The sequence below is a fragment of the Penicillium cataractarum genome, assembly GCF_028827025.1.
Source record: "Penicillium cataractarum strain IBT 29864 chromosome Unknown utg000001l, whole genome shotgun sequence".
Taxonomy (NCBI): Eukaryota; Fungi; Ascomycota; class Eurotiomycetes; order Eurotiales; family Aspergillaceae; genus Penicillium; species Penicillium cataractarum.
Window position 1 is genome coordinate 2211787 of NW_026622737.1, and position 20276 is coordinate 2232062.

Below are 20276 nucleotides of genomic sequence, written 5' to 3' on the forward strand. Positions count from 1 at the left end.
TACCAGAATTCCACTTTACACCCGGTTCCCCGCACACCCGTATACCCGCTTACCCGGTATCCCCGGGAGGCATTCCCCGCAAAATGGAGAAGTATGCGACAGAAGAAACTGGGGTTGATGATGCCGAGGCTTTCTAGAGAGATTGATATCGTGGTTTAAAGGAGCCATCTCCAGTAGTCTCGAAGTATTCAAAATTCAAGTCTCCGTTGCGAAAGAACGTCGATTCGCTCAGAGTTGACCTTTGTTCATATACAACGCTGGACCCCAATATGGATACGCAAAGGTTGCAGGAGTTTTTCGATAGCGTTGCCCAAGTTATTGGCGAAGCCAATGTCTCTCGTCAGCCTTCTTCGGGCGGATTGAAGGGTCCTTTGGGCTCGACAGCCTATGGTGACCCCTTTGCATCTCCCGCAAACCATGACCCCTGTGGAGCCGTGCGTCCGAAGAATGTCGACGAAGTTCGTGAGATCGTTCGACTGGCGAATCAATATGTCATCGCTCTGTGGACGGTTTCTCGCGGTAAAAACCTCGGGTAAGTGTTAAAAAACGAACATTGGATCCTTCCGTCAGCCCTTTCTCACTAACAAACCCTTATAGATACGGGGGCTCTGCACCAGTCGTTAAGGGAACCGTTGTCCTGGACCTGCATCGAATGAACACGATCGTCGAAATCAATGAGGAGTACGGCTACGCTATTGTAGAGCCGGGCGTCTCCTTCTTCGATCTATATGAAGAAATTCAAAGACGGCGTCTCAATCTCTGGCCATCCGTACCAGCCATTGGCTGGGGCTCCGTTCTTGGAAATACTACGGATCGTGGGTTTGGCTATACACCTTTAGGAGACCATGCTCAGGCACAATGTGGTATGGAAGTTGTTTTGCCGAATGGCGAGTTGCTGCGGACTGGCATGGGTGCGATGGAGGGCAGCCAGATGTTTGCACTTTATAAAGGGTATAGTGCTTTCCGCAGGATATTTGGGCTCTGCTTTTGCTAACTATCTATAGCGGCTTTGGTCCCAGCGTGGATGGACTCTTCTTCCAGTCTAACTTGGGTATGTTTTCACTAAATTTGGAAAGAATGAGTTCAGAAGCGACTATATTTTAATATTCCATTCTCGATCGGATTGCTAATATACTTTCCTCGTGGCTTCTTTAGGTATTGTCACAAAGATAGGCATCCAGATGATTCCCGCCCCGGAAGCCTACGCCACTGTCGAAGTCGATGTGCCCCAAGAGTCTGATCTCGTGGCCCTTGTGAGCATCCTATCAGACTTGATGCGTCGCTCCGTCATACTCAATTCCCCGTCAATTGCCAACATCTTTCGCATCGCGCTCACATCGCGAGTCCCAAGTGTACACGAGAAGCTGCAAGAATACATGAAACCAAACAGCTGCGTACCATATGATGTACTCGATGGAATCCGTGTTGAGCAAAAGTGGGGTTTTTGGCGAGCATATTTCTCCCTGTACTCGCAGGTTGAGTTGCTTCCCGGACTACTCCAAACTACCCGCAGAGCATTCAACGCCATCCCCGGGGCTACTATGACTTGGCGAGAGTTCTCCGGAAAACCGGGCGAGTCTATTACGACCGCTACCATCAAGGAAGAAGAAATTCCCCACAGTGGTATTCCAACACTCGCACCACTGGAAATTCTCAACAGTCGCCAGAAGCCGGGCAGTCACATCGACTACTCTCCTCTATTCCCACCTTCCGGTCGAGAGCTGTACGAGTGGTATCTCAAAGCCAAGCAGCGAACAGTCGATTCCAAGTTTGACTTCTTCGCAGATTTCCATGTGTTCCCCAGACATGTGATTGGTATCGAGTTGATCATCTACACTGACGAAGAGGTTAAGAGGGTTGATGAGCTCATGCGTCACGTTATTCGTGATGCAGCTGAGATGGGGTATACTGCATACCGTACTCATCTTGATTATATGGATGAGGTTGCTTCGCATTTCAACTTTAACGGCGGGGCTCTGAAACAGTTCACCACTAAACTCAAGGATTTCTTGGATCCCAGGGGAATTCTGTCCCCAGGCAAATCTGGAATTTGGCCATACGGCGAACTGAGCTTGAACTCGAAGCCTCGGATGTAGGAAGACCTTTTATAGTATTCATTTTGGCTTGAAAATGTACATATATACCGAATAATGTCTGGCAACTCTTGGCGGCCTCCTTCCGTTCTAGTGCTCACCCTCTCGCCGCTTTTGCTCACTGAATAGAATTGAGCACGCCCCTGAGCGACCTGATCTGAGCATCCCGATTTGATTACTAAGCTCAGTCAGAGAGGAGTGACCGGAGTCAGCACGCTCAATAACTAAAACGCGACACGCTAGCTCGGTTCCCATCTAAACTTTTTCCTTTCAGATAACATCTCCTATCCCACCAAAAAAGAGCTGGCGTCATAAATTTGCCACTGATTTGGCGATCTTTCCTGTTACAGGCAGGGTGTATTCAGTGCACATTGTTTAATTGGGCAATCTACTTGACGCTCCTAGGAGTATTCTCCATTTTCCCCGATACATTGGCTAGATTTGGGCAAATGTGATGGACTGTATTTCCTAGATAGACTACGAATTTTCTTTCAATTTTACTAGACACTTTGCAGGTCTCTATGAAAATTAATTTACATACCCTTCTACAGGCACTACTACTTAGCTAAAGATCTTTTGTGGTTTTGACGTTATGCCATTTTCGCCATATTAAGTGGATACAAACGGGAACCTAAGGTCTGCTATCTGCATATATCTAAACAATTACTCTTAGGAGTGTCAGCGTGCTCCCAAGAATCCCTCAGGGTGTCATCTTATATACGCGGTTATTAAGCCAATAAAGTAGTCTGTTCAGATATAATATTCTGCTAGGTTCCCGGGAACTTAGGTCTGACCACGGCATAATGTCATTACTACCTATTCTTAATAGAGATATAAATCTAAACAAATTCTCCCTACACTAATATCCTTCAGAAACTAACCCGTTATACTAAATAATGCAAAATATTCAACCGAGTAAGAGTAAGTGTAATACTAACTAACCTATTTATCTTTCTCTCACTAATCGTACTTCAGATAGAAAATTTTCAACCGTTCAATACTAAAGATCTTACCGCTCAAGTCGTTAAGTCTGCATAGTATAGTGTTTAACTACTTCTTAGATCTCTTAATCATACTCGACTCAACAATAAGCTCCTACTAGAATTATATAATCGATTATCCGCTATAGAAAACATCCTATAGTGTTTTATACTAAGACTAGAATCTCCCAAACTCTTATCTTTAAAGCATAGTCACGAAGTGTATAAATTTCTCTACCTTACCCTCAGAAATCATAGAGACGTATACCTTAACTTGATGCGGTCTTTGACAAACTTCAAACTATGTTTAGATAATTACTTCATGCACGGAGTAAATAAGAACAGCCCTAATACTTTTGTCGAGTCGTAAGTAGGGCAACTAATTAAGCGTTTATCTATATAGGTACCTATGATCTATAAAACAATTGAGAACGAAACCCTATAAGTGAAGTTCAATATACTCGAGATATACTCATGCTGATTGCATCTCACCCTCTAGTCAGCTTTTATAGATTATTCACAAATACGACGGAAAGTGCATTTTTTACACGAGAAAATGATATAGCAATAGCTATCATTGAACTAAACAAGAAGAACCATATACTTAGGGACCTTTTATTAACACTAGAGCTCCTTGTCTGCCAGATTAAAGAATAAGCTATTGGAATTCAATACACGCGAAATTCTTTCTACGGTCGCTTATTCGAACTTCATCAACAGAGAGACAAAAAATGGTGGTCAGCATTTCCGAAGTCCCAGTACCTGTTTCCCGAGCAATGGATTGCTAAATATCGAGTCAGAAATATTGTAATGAATGAAAGACTGAGTATTTTAGGGGGAAGTGAATACATTGGATGCCAAATAAATATCTGTGGACACTCTCTGTCGTAGAACCCCACCGCCTACCACCCATCTTCTTTCAACCACCTCATCTCAATTACCACGCCCTCATTTACCTCTGTAAATAGTGGCAATCGCACTAGAAATGCTGAATTATCCGAAGCAATTCGCTCTGCTATTATTTACGTTTATGAATCACACGAGAACCCCACTCAAATCGCATCTCGCTTAGGCATATCACGCTCTACTATATATAATACAATTAATCGCTTTCCATCTACTAGCAATCTGCAATCTAAGCTATGTTCTGGCCGCTCGTCGAAGCTTACGCCCTCTGAGCTCCGATATATCTTTCTTCTTTTTCGCTGTAACCCCATTATGAGTTACAAGGTTCTTAAACTATGCGGGAGATTGAGTGGCTGCTGAATTAATCTCCCTTAGCGGGAAAATCTCCAGATCGTCGAGGCTTTCGGTGCGGGGTAAATTGCAGAAACAAGGGACGTTACTAGTTCTGGAAAGAGAATTTTCGAGCTAAATCAGATATGCTCATTCACACGAGACAGTATATCTTCTAGTGCCTCCTGACAATTCCTTTCTATTCTAGCTAATACAACCGCCTTCTTTTTAATTGACCTACCCTGCGGGCAATAAAGTTTGCAGTAGAATCAACTAAATCAGCTACCCCTGAAACCCTTAACAAATGAGCTCCTCGGCCATATATTCTTGCACCCGACACTCCGCGAGGCATTTACTACTCCTTTCTCGACGACGCCTTTTGCCTGGCTTGTATACAAGCTCTGCGAACACGGGAAAATATTCAGGACTCGGACCCACCGCCATCATCCCCGGATGATAATGACACAGAATGGCGGGATTACTAGGGTTCGGCTTTTTCTTTTCTACGTAACACGGGCCGACCTCATCATGTCGAAGTGATCGGCATCAGTATTTCCAAATTTAATCGTCGGGTCTGAAACACTAGATCCAACATGCAGGGGAATTCGATGCAACAGAAACATGATACGATATAACCCTAAACTATGATTAGCCACGTAGTGTAATATTCATTTTCACACCATCCAATTCAGGGATCGTTGAGGATTCCAGAATGACCTGTGGAGCAATTGATACTGCTGGCACTATTTGAGGACTTTGTCATCACCGTGCTTCTATACAGACCCCTCTATTATTTGACGTGACGGCGTGGGCGAAACCAGGTCCTCAAAACCGAGTCCGCTTAGTTGTCCATGTTGGATGTTAAGCACGGGTCCGAGCAGAATGTATGCACCCTTGGCGTGGCATTCCAGACCTAAGAGTCTTCCAAGGGAATTTTGTAGATTCATATGAAATGTTGCCCTGAGAGCTGCAGCGCAGGGAAGACATGCTGCTGGAATGCCGTGGAAGAACGGGGTTCTGCGTGCGCCAATTGGGCCCGTCGGTCATACGAGGTTAGCTTACACCGAGACGCGGAATTGATTCTGTATGCCATCTATCGATTCATAATATTTAAATATGTCAGAGCAAGCTAAAACAGTATAGACTAGTATGCGGCAGAGCGAATGGGATCAAAGATAAGTGTATTGGTGGTTGGTGTCTAACATAAGAAAATGGGGGACATGAAGGTGTCTGTAGCGACAGGAATCTAACCGAGTTGGGCTGGTAGCTATCTGGACAGCTTGGAAATACGCCATATTCTTGATAGAATATTACTAGATTATGCTAGAGCAAGTCTCCAGGCTCACAGGAAGCAGCGCGGAGATGATCGTAAGGAGCAATGCAGAGAGAGAAGAGCAAGAGAGAACAAAAACAGGGGGAAGAGGATAGGTCAGGGTTGTGACAGATGCCTGACCAACAGAACTCCTCGCTAACGGACTATAGAAAGGGAGGAGAAGGATCTGACACACCAGATAATATAGCTACTTTTTCATTTTGTGTTCGGAAAGAACGTGTTCGATATCGATGTTTGCCAATTTGAGAAACAAGTATATCAGATCTAGGGATGATAATATTACAATATGGATCAGACTCGGAAGTTCCATATAAATTGTCTTCGCTGGCTTGTACACAAACGATAATACCAAGGGTTTATTACCTTGATCATATAATCCTGTTATGTTGTTCGGAGTAACTGCAGGAAACCCCTCTTCAGCGGCGCGGAGTATCGCCTCTTCAGCGGCGCGGATTATCGGATGGCCTTAGTGTTTCGGCAATGAACCATAGATTATGGAGTTAACGCCATCGAAATTGTTTCAGACCTGTGCATAATGGATGTTGTGATCGTATGTAGAATTGAAGATGAGGAATGGAAAAGTATCGGCAATTTCAATAGCAGCGACCACTCCATGTGCAGCATATAGTGGACGATAGTATGGAGCGACAAAATCGCCTAGCATAGCCTCCTCTATACACTATACTGGAAGTAGAATATGCGAGATTTAACTTTTCTCTTAGGGTGGAACTTAACCCTAGGCCACCTGTAGTGAACTAAATGGAGGTTCCCTCATTTGTATTTTTCGACGTATTCTGTCCGTGGACTCTGATTCTATTTATTCAGTAAGGTACCAGCCCCAGATTCCGCGGTCGATTTCTTCACGCTGCGTGGGGAATTTTAACACTAGCTGGTTTAAAATCAGGGATTAAAGATCCTTCGTAATAATGTGGGTATTTTAAAATAATCCTTTCAAGGATTTCATGACCAATCCATCTCCAGTTAAGATCACACCAGGTTCGCGAGACTCTCGCGAGACTCCGCGTAGAGGTTGTCTTGACTTGTTAAAACCTATACTGTGGTGTCTGTGGCCAATATTTATAATGAAGCAGTTTGTCCCTCTTTCGTAGATAATTATCTGACACTCAGGCATTCAGTTCCCTGCTGCATTGAGATTCCCCACCCTTGTTTCGAAAATGCGATCTGTTCTCCTTACTTTCTTTTCTGTTGCCTCTGCTACTGGTAGTAGCGGCATCCATACCTTGTATAAACGGACTTCGTTGGGTCCCATCGCAACAGATAATCCTAGTGGCATTACTGGTGGTCAGATCACCTGTGCAGCTACTCCCGTGAACTCATTCTTTGAGGGGTTTGAGCCTCCAGTAAGTAAATTCACTCTATTTCTCCCGTCAAGAGCTCTCGTTTACTAAGGCATGTGTACCTAGTTCCCAACAAACGGGTGGTGGGCGCCTTATGCCGCTCCTCCAGGGAACGCAACTGCCGCGGGACCCTTCCCGTACGAATCAGCCCTAGATGGGGACGGGTTTGTGTTTGGCTTCAGCACAAACCGCCAATTTGACGGGGCATCTATTAAGCAGCCAACGCAGACAGATTGGCGTGTGTGTTTTACTGAGCATTCGGGAGAGTTCAGTAATCATAAAGCGACTGCATGGGATACTCAAACCGTTACCTTAGAGTATTTCGAGAGTGACGCTTCCATGACGGTGTATGGCGTTCCGGGGTCACCATACATTACGTTTCAGTTTAACCAGTCGACCCCATTGTTAACACCGATGAATGGGGGGATCCAATCATTCAACAGCAAGCCGCTCGTGGATGGCGGAAATGGTATGTTCCATTTACGATTTCTTATTTGTATACGAGCTGAATGAGACATAATTCAGTGACTGCCACCGGAACGGAGTTTACTGTGACTGATACTAGCAATTCGACCTACATTATTTACAGTCTCTCTTCGATCACGCTCACAGCGAGCTCTCTTGCCGGATCGGCTGGGACGATCTCAGCGTCGAGCGTGTTCACGGGTGTCCTCCGACTCGTAAAACTCGAGGATCCCGGACATAAAACGATTCTCGATAAGCATTACGAGATCTACCCAGTCTCCGTCGAGCAAAACTACGACTTGTCAAACACAACAGGCACACTTAGCTTCCACTGGAACACGGTGGGGAATGGAAGTGATCTCCTTATGCTAACCTGGCCACACCACCGGCTTGCAATGCAGAAAGGAAATTTCCCAGATATAACAGCGCTCGCCTATTTGACTACGAAGGTAAAGCTCCGTTAAGTTTGTCGTTTAGACGTGTGCTAATAGTGATGCGGACAGGGATATATGTATCCATCTCTTGGGAATGAATGGAATTTGCTCTACAACCTCACATCAATAATATGGGATCCCCCACGCGAGCTTGATTCTTCGTGTTCATCGGCTGTTCTCCAGGGTCTTGAATACGAGATCGGAGAACTTAATCCTGCAAATGCTCCAATCCCTGGTGACTTTTATTATTGGGGTGGTTCAATGAATGCGATTGCGCGGTTAGCGGTCATTGCGTGCGTACGAGATCTATCTCTCTCATATGATAGAATATGAAGCTCATTATATATGCAGTGACAACCTCGGACGTACTGATCTGATCTTACCGGTTATCGATTACCTCGAGGCTTCCTTCGCCCAGTGGTTCAACACCTCAGCGACAACCATGGCGGCATACGAAACCGCGTGGGGTGGTGTCATAAATAAGGCCGGCGCAAATAATTCGTGGGTCGATTTTGGGAACGGATACTACAATGACCACCACTTTCATTATGGATATTTCCTTGCTGTCGCGGCAGTCATTGCGAAGTACGACCAGAGCTGGTTGAATCAACACAGGGACTTTATTAACTGGTTTGCACGGTATGTCTTTCTTTACACAGTCCTTATGGATTGTGAACTCAATGATTGGTTATGTGCAGGGACATCGTAAACCCATCGGTGAATGATCCTTACTTCCCCATTACTCGGTGCCGAGACTGGTTCGCGGGACACTCTTGGGCTTCTGGAATCGCGAATGGTGCGGGAAGCCGGGACCAAGAATCGAGCGGTGAAGCTATCAATGGATACTACGGCGCGCTTCTTTGGGCATCTGTCACACTCTCGGACGACATGGTAAATTATGCAAAGCTCCTGCTGGCGACGGAGATGCACAGTGTACAGGTGTACTGGCATCTCTATCCGGATCAAGCTTCGACAGACCCGAACAATCCGTATCCTGAGCAGGGCTTGAGGGACTTGGTCACAATTGGCAACGTGGAGGATTGGCAATCCGGAGCGTGGTTGTTCTGGGGAAGCGAGAAGAGCGAGATTGCAGCTATCCAAATCTTGCCAGTTCAACCTGTAAACGAGGTGGGCAGCTCCTCCATTACATGTTGGGCAATAACAGACTGCTAATGACGGTGTTTATAGATTCTGTACGACGCCGAATGGGTTAAGAACGTGTGGAACTATACGATGGTCGAACTCGTTGACCCGAGCATTGGTGATGAATGGTATTTTTTGCCCAAGATTTTTATGTACCTTTTCTAATGCGTTTGAGCAGGAAATCCGTGATCATTGATGCGTACTCAAACGTAAACCCACAGGTCGCAGCTCAGTGGAGTGCGAACATAACTTCTTGGGGTATGATCCTTCTTCCAACAGTGGAACTTTCAGATTTAGTCCTAACAGAGTGAAAAAAAATTAACAGGCAGTGGGCAAACATACACGAACGAGCTCTTCTTCATCGGAACTCGACCTAACCCAACCGGGGCGCCAATCTGTAGCAACAACACCCTCCCGTCTAACCCCTACGGAAAGTTCCTCATACAGGACATATCCTCAGGAAATTACGTTGCCGCGTCTAGCGCGAACACAAACCTAATCGCCTCATCTACCTCTACCAGTGGCGCTGCGACGTTCAATAGCTCCTTCGTGCCCAACGCCGGGACGCTCCAGCTCATCAGCACGAAAGAGTTCGTGACGGCTGACCAGTCTGGTAACTACACACTCTCTGCGACCCGGAGCACGGCGTCATCTTGGGAGACGTTCGTGATCCGCCAGAAGGTTGGAGCAGCAGCGGGTGTGTACTCCATCCAGGCAGTCAGCAACAGACTGTACATCACTGTGGATGGGGATGGGTCGCTTGTCAACAATGGTGCGAATGAGGCGGCGAGTTCTGGATTTAAATTCATCGACGCGTGATATATTGGTTAATGTGATCAATGAGTATTTGCTCATTACTATCTTCATTGAAGATCATGAATTGAGCAGTGGTTCATTCATTGCAATCGACAGAGGTTATTCTACTGGTTCCGAAGCGTACAACCTTATGTTTTTGATACTATGTTTATGAAGGAATCATTCCAAATCCATCCCGCCTTCGGTATTTGTCATGTTTTTGGGTGTAGTTCGCTCAGATTAATATTCCTGAGGATACATACACCTTTCCTCGTCAAAATTCTCTGATCTCCCGTCACTCTACTTTATTATAATTAGTTCCAACTTGGTTATATTACCACTACGAGTTGCATTGGCAGTAGCTTTGGCCGCTGCTAGGGTAACCCGCTAAGTAAGAAGCATGGAGTTTGCTTGGCGCATAACAGGTTTCAAGGACCAAGAAACTACTCAATTCACTGCAAAAGTCGGCAGCTTAAATCGGCCGCCGTCTCCGTCTTGGTCTGGTCGGTGTATCCCAAATCTATGATACCACTGTCTGGGATTCAACCCCTTGTGAAGTATTCGGTGTAGCAGTATCGGAAGAATGTGGCGTGGGATCAGATATTGCGAATTTGGCATCCTCCAATGCTGAGTTTTATTCTCACTCTCATACTGATCGGCACATATATTGTCGTCACGGCGGCCGTTCTTAGTAGGCGTTGTGGATGCTTCCCGGTTCGACCAGCGATCTCTATGCTTCTGTTGAGAGAAGTGGCTGCTTGGAGTGGCCGGAGTGTGGACCGGAGTGTGGGGCATGCTGGGAAGGAAATAGACATAATCGACGACCACGGTCAGTCGTGTATTGGCGGTTATAATGCCATTCATGCACGCGGAAACCATAATGTTTGTGTGAAGTTTTAGAGGAGAAGTAAGCAGCCACTGTGAAGTTCACCAGGCAATGGATGGAGGCATCATATATCGTGGAGTGCAATCATAGTATGTCAAGAACCCCCAATTGTTGATACAGCCTTTTGTAGATTTAACAGTCCTTATAAGTAGGACAGTAGGGTATGCCTTCTCCGAGCAATGGGCTTAATGAGTGTCCAGCTTAGTTATAGTTATCGCCCAGTTGTTTAAAAGATGTGCATTCACATAAGTCAGTCTCACGTTCGGAAAAAGATATATATGCCGATAATCCTCATAGGCATGCAGCACGATTTCAAGGCCGCTGTCGGACTGAAAACGGGTGATAAACGGGCCATACGCATAGAAGAAGGCCTGAGGTTCATATACATATATTCGCCTTGGGATGCATAGACATGAATAAAGGTTGGTGTTACGGCCAGATACTAAGAGACAGACATCAACCAACGTAGTAGCATTCAACGAAGCAACTAAGTGTGGAAGGAAAGCAGGAGAGTTGGTGAGAGAACGAGAGACGATCTAAAACATGAGGGATGCCTTCAGCAGCAGGCATCAAACCAGGCATCAAGCACCCACACATATGAATCGTCACAGTTGGGATAGACTTGCACTGAACATCAGCCGAATGCGTCTTGTTCATAGGGAATATTGAGAGATGCCCGGGCCTGTAGGGCTGATGATTGCAGCGTCCGCGTTGGACTTGGACGACAGAATTAATTAAGTCGTGCGCATGAAGAATTGCAGGGAGGCCATTACTTTTTCAGCACGTAATAGTGAGGTCGGAAGGTGGTGGGATGAAATGTCGTGTAGGAAGAAGGCTGGTTAATATACAGGGCCTAATTGCGAAAGATTATAAAAGATTTCAAAGGGAAGCCTTAATATTAATTTCTCCTCTCTGATATTCAAGTAGCATTGAAAAATTCTTTAAGGTGAAAAAGGAGGGTAGAAGACACCTCAAGGGCGATACGGACATTTATCGCTGACAATCCTATTGCACAAATTTCAAATCCCGAAATCTATAAGATGACGCCGTTCTTTGGCTTTCTCATTACGGTTGGAGAAAAAGGCCTTTCCGCCTATAACCAGATATTGATTTCTAGCTCAAGCTAAAGAGGTAGTCTTTGAGAAGGAGTTGGTTTTAGGTGCAGGCAATGAGCGAATATTGTTTTTGATGGGACGATGGAGGTGGGACCAAGTCTCCTTTTATATTTTAAATCATAGGACCCAATACACGATAGAGCAAAGGCCATTAACTGCATAATACTGAACATGATGGTCCACCTCACTTTTGTCTGGCTGGGGGCGAATGACGCAGTTTTTTGAAGAAACGGAGACCTCCAGAAGGGGATGGCCTCACAAGTGTCGTTAACGCGCTAGTTATCACAGAATAGATGGCCCTGTGGGGCATATCCTTTTTGGGTATAGTCTAATATGGGCTGAAAGAAAAGAAGACAGCTTGGTGACTGGACAATGAGTGTTGGTGAGTAAGCAGTAACCGACTCTGAGTAACGTAGTTCCCGCCCGTCCGGATCACCTACACCCATTAGAATATTTCAAAATCGATTATCTTAACCAACATCCATCAATTTAATTAGATATAGCGATTTTTACATACATTAATCCTGTGGCCAATCTCCCTGCACCCACTACACCTAGGTGGTGCCCTCTTTGCTGGCATAATTAGCTGACTAGGTAATTCAACCTCTGCATGCGAATCTACCCCATCATCTTCCTCTAGCTGGTTTAGCTGCTCAGCTAGCTGTATAGCCTCTTCAATGGTTAAACCCTCTGCGCAAGGTATCCTCCTAGTTAACCGATTGCGCTTCTTGACCATCTTCTCACTCGCTATACGTAGATTCGTATTATCCTCTGCTAGTAAAGCACCGCTATGTAGCGCTAGCTGGAACCCCTTGATTATCTAGTCTAGGATCTCTTTTGATGGGCTCGGAGGGCTATTTGACCGCCGTTTTAGTAGATCTTTTAACATAGAAGCTTGCTTAAATAGCTGAGTAGCGGTTCTAGGCGTTTGTGGTGTGAATTCGCTAGATCTGCTGCTTAGCCGGCTACTTAGTGGTGTCGGAGTTCGTAGAGAGATATTAAGCTTACTAAGCACTCTCTCGGGGTCTAATGGTACTAGACCACTAGCTACGAAGCTATTTTTAATAGTAGGATTAGTTGATTAGAACGCTTCGAGCCGCGCGTGCTAGTAATCCACTAAGAAATCGTGCTTGTCGATATAGTTATATCCTCTACGCGTAAGATCGCTCACGAAGCGACCGTACGCGCGCTTTAGCACTGTAAAATACCTAACATCTAGTGGCTATAGTAGATACGATAAATACGTAGGTATATAAAGCGGTATAATATCGTTTTCTACGCAGATTCGGTCGAATTGGGGTGTAAGATAGCTACCATAGCTATCAAGAATTAATAGTCAAAATCGCCCACGTACGCGCGAATTCGTGTGTGGGATAAAGTGCTTTTCTAGCCAGCGTAGGCTAATCTCATCGGTAGTCTAGCTATTCTTTAAGACTTCGATTCGCTAGTCTTTCGGTAGGTTTTCGTTAAACTATCCTATAATAGCTACTTTACCTTTAAAGATTATACATAGCGGAAGTGAATAGCTATCTACGTAGATTACTTCGATCGCAGTAACCTATTCACGATTTCCTAGTTATAGAAGAGATCTCCGACCGTAGTATTCAGCTCTTGTGACTACTTTCTACGAAGATATAAGGCCCATTGTAAAGCCTATCTCATTAAAGTTATAGATATCCTCTAGTTATATACCGTTCTCATTAATCACACTCTGTACGGTCGCGAACCACTACCGAATCGATTTCGGATCTTTGTTTAGGGCTCTTTAGTAGTCGTATCTTCGAGAGAAACGAGATTAAAGCTTATCGCGGCGTTTAATAAAGGACGACGGCCAATTCTTGCCAACAGTAGGAGAAGGATAATTACCGCGCGCGGCTAGTAGGATATTAGCTATTTCTCCTATAGTAGCCGGTCTAGGGGATACACCACGCGAATCCATAGAGAGTATCCATTAAGTAAGCGAATCCTCTTCTAATTAGGTTAATTTATAGCCAGTTAGGCGCTTATCCACGCGTGAGATTCGACCTTTAGTACGCGCATGAAGGGTAGTGTACGGTAGCTCGTATAGCTTTACTGCTACGCGAATTAAATTAATACGTCCCTCTTTCAAATCGGAAAGGGCTAATAAGATCTTGCCCTCTTAACTAGTAGCTTTCTGCCGGGATTCAGGGCGAATTGGTGTCATGGTAGGTGGTTGAAGTTGGTAGGTAGGTAGGAATACGCGATTCTAGAGGTGGTGATCCGGACGGGCGGGTAATCCGGACGGGCGGGAACTACGTTAACGTAATTCCCGGCCGATCTGGCCACCCGGCCGTCCTGGCCACCTAACCCCATTATAACATTCCAAAATCGATTATCTCAACCAACACCCATTAATTCCACTAAATATAGCGATTTTTACATACATTAATCCTGTGACCAATCTCCCTACACCCACTATACCTAGGTAGTGCCCTCTTTGCTGGCATAATTAGCTGACTAGGCAATTCAACCTCTGTATGCGAATCTACCATATCATCTTCCTCTAGCTAGTTTAACTACTCAGCTAGCTATATAGCCTCTTTAATGGTTAGACCCTCTGCGTAGGGTATCCTCCTAGTTGACCGATTACGCTTTTTAATTATCTTCTGTCGGACTCTAGGCGGTGACCATAAAGTCGTGGTTATACACACAAGACGATAGTGTGCATAAGGGTAAATACTCAACGTAGTGTCTGAATACACGGTTATGAGTCTATCGGTCGTGCGCACTTCTATGAAGGAGGAGAAGTACCACGATTGTGGAAGAGTACCACCAATCTAGAAGAGAGATCATAAAGGATAATAAACTTGATTCGATTTAACTAGGTAACATAGCAGTATTTATATCACAAGAAACATAGCAAAAGATTATATGATAAATCAACAGAATCAGAGTGTTAAGAGTCTCTTGCTTAGGTAGGCAATCATATGCGAGATCGTTGAGGATCAATCTGTTAGATCTTTACAGAAGAAGATCTATATATAGAGAGGGGTTATATGAGTGGGTCCTTCGTCATGTGACCCCACAACATCCACATGTTGACATCTTCTCACTCGCTATACGCAGATTCGTATTATCCTCTGCTAGTAAAGCACCGCTATATAGCGCTAGCTAGAACCCCTTAATCATCTAGTCTAAGATTTCTTTTGATAGGCTCGGAGGGCTATTTGACCGCCGTTTTAGTAGATCTTTTAACATAGAAGCTTACTTAAATAGCTAAGCGGCGGTTCTAGGCGTTTATAGTGTGAATTCGCTAGATCTGCTGTCAACATGTGGATGTTGTGGGATCACATGATGAAGGACCCACTCATATAACCCCTCTCTACATATAGATCTTCTTCTATAAAGATCTAACAGATTGATCCTCAACGATCTCGCATATGATTGCCTACCTAAGCAAGAGACTCTCAACACTCTGATTCTGTTGATTTATCATGTGACCTTTTGCTATGTTTCTTGTGATATAAATACTGCTATGTTACCTAGTTAAATTGAATTAAGTTTATCATCCTTTGTGATCTCTCTTCTAGATCAGTGGTACTCTTCCATAATCGTGGTACTTCTCCTTCATAGAAGTGCGCACGACCGATAGACTCATAACCGTGTATTCAGACACTATATTGAGTATTTACCAATCCTTATGCACACTATCGTCTTGTGTGTATAACCACGACTTTATGGTCACCGCCTAGAGTCCGACAGTTATGAGCCCGACGCCTCTGCTCTAAACATTTAACCAATTCAATTCAATCTTCTTTTACTTTACTCTCACATCGCTTCACTTCCCACACAGAAGCGATGGATTCAACCACGCAACAAGCCACCTGGCTTCACTACCCACTAAAATCTCACGCACACTGGGTTCCATGGATCACTGCGGTCAAAGACCACGCACTAGCTAATAATGTGTGGAAATATGCCGATCCGGACCAATCCGCACCGATTACCCCGCCTCAGGAACCAGTTAAACCACAGATATCTGATGTGATCAGAAACCCTACCAACACATACACATCTAATCTTCCTGAACAGCCACTCAGGCTCATCGACCTTACGTCTGACCAATTAGCTATCTATAAGATACTACTAAGTGAATACGAATCGTCAAGATCAGACTACTTTCGCTACCTACGATCCATTGAATCTCTCAAGCAAGGTATTCGATCCTCTCTCACACCAGAAGGACGTCAAATCGTCAATGGCCTATCAGCACACGAAGCTATAGTGAAACTACGTGCTACCTTTGCCCTATCCGACCAATCGAAGAATCGTCAAATCCTACGCGATTGGGATGAGCTAAAACGACAAGCTCCACCAACCAAACTGTCTCAACTACCTACATGGGGTCAGAAGTGGATAATCAACCAATCAGAAGGCGAGAAAGCACGAATTGCCTACTTCCAAGAACCTCTCTCGCCAGTATACGATTTCCTAGAGACTATCCAACCTAGTGACCAGGGCTTCTACACCTTCTGGTACAATACAATCCTACAGGGTCTAAAGAGACCTACCCTGACCGAACTGGTTAATCAATTCGTCGATCAATACCGACCACCTACCACACCAATCAGCAGTGGTAGAAGACGACCTATCGCACATACGACCTACCAAGGACGTCAACCTGACGAATCAGACGAAGAAGGACCTACACAATCAACCAGAAGAAGGAAGTGCCCCTGTGGGGGTATACCTAACTCTGGTAACCACGATTTTGAGACGTGTCGCTATGTGAATCCTAAGGCAAGACCTAGGGGGTGGCAACCTGACCCAGAGGTCCAAGAGCGATTTGAAAAGCGATGCGATGAATCTAGAGGATTCAAGATAGCCTATCAACGTGCAATTCGACGTTACCAACCGGCTAATTCAACCAATTCGACTAATTCGACCAATTCGACCAATTCGACCAATTCGACCAATTCGACCAATTCGACTAATTCGACTAATTCGACTACTAGAGACGCTTTCTCTACCTATATACCAAAACAACAGGTTAAGACTCTCTTTCGAGAGGAAGATGGTGTTGCGATGAGCACAATCAGGATTCCTACCAAGAAGAACGACACCTGGTGCTATGATACCGGAGCATCAATTCATGTCACGAATAATAGGGACCTACTGTCAAACTATAGGCCCGTTGTGTCCTCTGTCATGGTTGGAAACACCGAAACCACTATCCTTGGTTATGGTGAACTGTCCGTCAAACCATCAGAATCTCTAGATGGAACCACTTTCCCTTTGAAACAAGTTGCCTATTGTCCTGGATTCCACATCAACCTAATCTCTGCAGAGAGAGCTGCTAGCGCAGGCATCTATCTGAATGGCAAGGATTGCCTACTAGAAGAGAAGGACGGAAGACCTATCTGCAAGCTTAACGCGAAATCAGGCATCTACCTAATTCGATGGGACAATTCAACCACTGACCGACCTACTGCCAACCACGCTCATGTTTCACCGACCTCTCACTTATCTCTTACTTCTGTCTCACACGATCAAGTTACACCTATCACTGAGCAATTCAGCAAGGTTGCCCTATCTTCTTCACACACCAAGAAGCAGCTAGATGGGACAGTCGACCTATGGCATAGACGACTAGGACACGTTAGCAAGGACGTCCTATCTCATCTACCAGAGCACTCATCAGGCATCACCATCAAAGATATATCTTCGCCTATCAACCACTGCGAGACATGCAAACTAGCTAATTCGCATCGTCAAATCTCTCGACGACCTATGCAGTACAATCGCCCTTTCGAATCTCTGCATTGGGATCTTATACACTTCGAACCATCCTTAGGCAGAACGACCTACCTATCTCACTCTGTGGACCCTATCACTAAATACCAACTGGCAGAAGATCTATCTACCAAGACCGATTCGACCCAATCTCTCTGCGACCAGATCGATTTCGTACAACACCAATTCAACCTACGCGTCCTCACTATCCATTCAGATGACGAGAGATCTCTATCTGAATTCTTCGATCAAGAAGCACAATCACGTGGTATCTATCTAGAAACCACACCGCCCTACCAACCTGACCAAAACGGCTACGCTGAGCGTTATGGCGCATTGATTTCAAAGATGGCTAGGCAGATGATTATCGATTCAAACCTACCAAGCTATCTCTGGCATGAAGCAGCTAGAACTGCCGTCTATATTCAAAACCGCCTACCTCACCGCACACTAAACTGGCAATCTCCACACGAAGCGCTTGCTACCTACCTCGGTGAAAACGCACCACATTGGCTACAGGCAAAGCCAGATCTCTCACACATTCGAATCTTTGGATGTAAAGCTTATGTACGCATTACTAAGCTACCTAGACTAGCTAAGCTAGCACCACGTGCTGCTATCGGCTATCTAGTAGGTTATGAAGCCTATAACATCTGGCGCATCTGGATACCTACCAAACGACGTGTAATTCGTGCACGAGACGTCCAATTCAACGAGGAAGAATCCTACAATCCTTCGCTACCCAACCAACGCATTCAAATCTATGAGGAAACCAATCTATCTCAACAGATTGATACCCTTGACGAGGAGGAGATCAATCAAATCCTCGAAAATATAGATATCCCATTCAACCTCAACCAACCGGTGCAGCAAGATCTCGGGGGTGGAAGTAGTAGTAGTCCTACTATCAATATCGATCATGCCACACCCATACCAACAGACGAAATCCTCGGAGATCAACCAATCACACCGCCGCTTGAACCGAAATCAGACGAATCGATGAGTTCTAGCCAATCAGAACCAGAGGATATAGTCCCTTTCGTCTTAATTGACAACACAAACTTCGACCCTTCTGGATATGAACCTCTTCATATACCAACTAAACGCCCACGTTCTGACTCTGACACCGATAACGAAAGTGAGAGAAAACGCCCTCACGTATCCCTCACAACCTATATCCAAGCTTTCTCATCCAATCAACATCAACAACCAAAGATTGCGATCTCATCAATTCCTCCGCCACCACCTAGCTACCACCAATTAGCTAGTCATCCTTTCGAAAGCCAATTCCGACAAGCTATGCGAATCGAATTCAATAAGCTTCTGGACATGCATGCATTCGAACCTATCAACAAAGACCTCATCAGCTTTACACACCAATCGAATTGCAAAGGTCTAAACCAATCGGATTGCCCACGCCACCAGCTCATACCAATGAGATGGGTCTTTGCCTATAAATCTGACGAATCAGGATACCTCACACGCTTCAAAGCGCGTCTATGCGTACGCGGAGATACACAGACACCAGACGAACTAGAAGACCCACGTACTAGTACGCTTGCTGCTAGGACCTTTCGCACGCTTATAGCAATCATCACGCATTTTGACCTAGAGACCTTTCAGATGGATGCCGTCAACGCTTTCCTAAACAGTGATCTCAAAGAGGAAGTGTACTGCCGATACCCACCAGGACTAGGACGAAAGTCAATGGTCCTACGCCTACATAAGGCAGTATATGGTCTTCGAATCGCTGGTAAGAGATGGGAAGACGACGTGAAAGAGATGCTTCTCTCACTAGGCTTCAAAAGCTGTCCTGAAGACCCTGCGCTTTACACTGATAATCGCATGGTTATTATGGTGTTTGTTGACGATTTCCTGGCCGCCTACCATCGAAGTGAGAGATTACACGCTCACCAGATAAAGCAACTTCTCTCACAGCGCTTTGAGATGAAGGACTGTGGTGAACTTACCCAATTCATCGGTATTCGAATTATACGCGACCGACAGCGACGAAAGACCTGGCTAAACCAATCAGCCTACATTGAGAAGATCGCTGCTAAATTTAACCTCCTAGGCAGGAAACCGCCTAATACACCACTAGTCAGCAATCAACGTCTTGATCCGATCACTGGTCAAATCAACCAATCAACCGTTAAACTATACCAGCAGAAGTGTGGTTCGACCCTTTTCCCTGCTGTGTGGACTAGACCAGACACCGCTTTCGCCAATCAGCTACTAGCTAAATCTCTCACACGCTGCGATGAGAAGCACCTAGCTGCTGTTGACCACCTGATTTCCTACCTATACGGGACGAAAGACCTAGCTATCTGCTTTGGTGGCAGCCAATCAGATTGCCAGATCTTCACTGCTTCGTCCGATGCAAGCTTTGCCGATCATCTTGATAGGAAGTCATCAGAAGGTTTCATCTTCTCATTGTTTGGTGGTCCAATCGAGTGGAAATCTCGCAGGCAGAAGACGATCACCACATCTACCACAGAGGCTGAATTGCTAGCTGTCTCACACGCAGCTAAGCAGCTATACTGGGTTAAACGCCTATTCGAATTCATCGAATTCAACACTGAACAGCAAGAAGTGTTGAATTGCGATAACAAGCAAACCGTTGACCTATTAAATCGCGAGAAATCAGTCTTTCAGACCAAACTTCGTCACGTGGATATCAACCG

General features: G+C 45.2%; 2 protein-coding genes across 2 annotated transcripts; both read left to right on the plus strand.

Moving 5' to 3' along the window:
• Nucleotides 1–269: 269 nt before the first annotated feature.
• N7496_000774 (FAD-binding oxidoreductase) lies at nt 270–2070 on the plus strand (the record flags this gene model as incomplete). The annotated part of the gene is given in 5 exon segments (XM_056693705.1): nt 270–532; nt 598–951; nt 1005–1051; nt 1156–1984; nt 2004–2070. The coding sequence occupies 5 exon segments, from the start codon at nt 270–272 to the stop codon at nt 2068–2070; spliced, it is 1560 nt and encodes a 519-aa protein (XP_056560434.1).
• A 4747-nt stretch (nt 2071–6817) lies between these two features.
• N7496_000775 (uncharacterized protein) lies at nt 6818–9861 on the plus strand (the record flags this gene model as incomplete). Its single annotated transcript, XM_056693706.1, has 9 exons — nt 6818–7003; nt 7067–7469; nt 7526–7914; nt 7969–8192; nt 8251–8538; nt 8598–9027; nt 9088–9170; nt 9221–9300; nt 9368–9861. 9 exons carry the CDS (start codon nt 6818–6820, stop codon nt 9859–9861), a joined length of 2577 nt encoding a protein of 858 aa, XP_056560435.1.
• Nucleotides 9862–20276: the final 10415 nt, after the last annotated feature.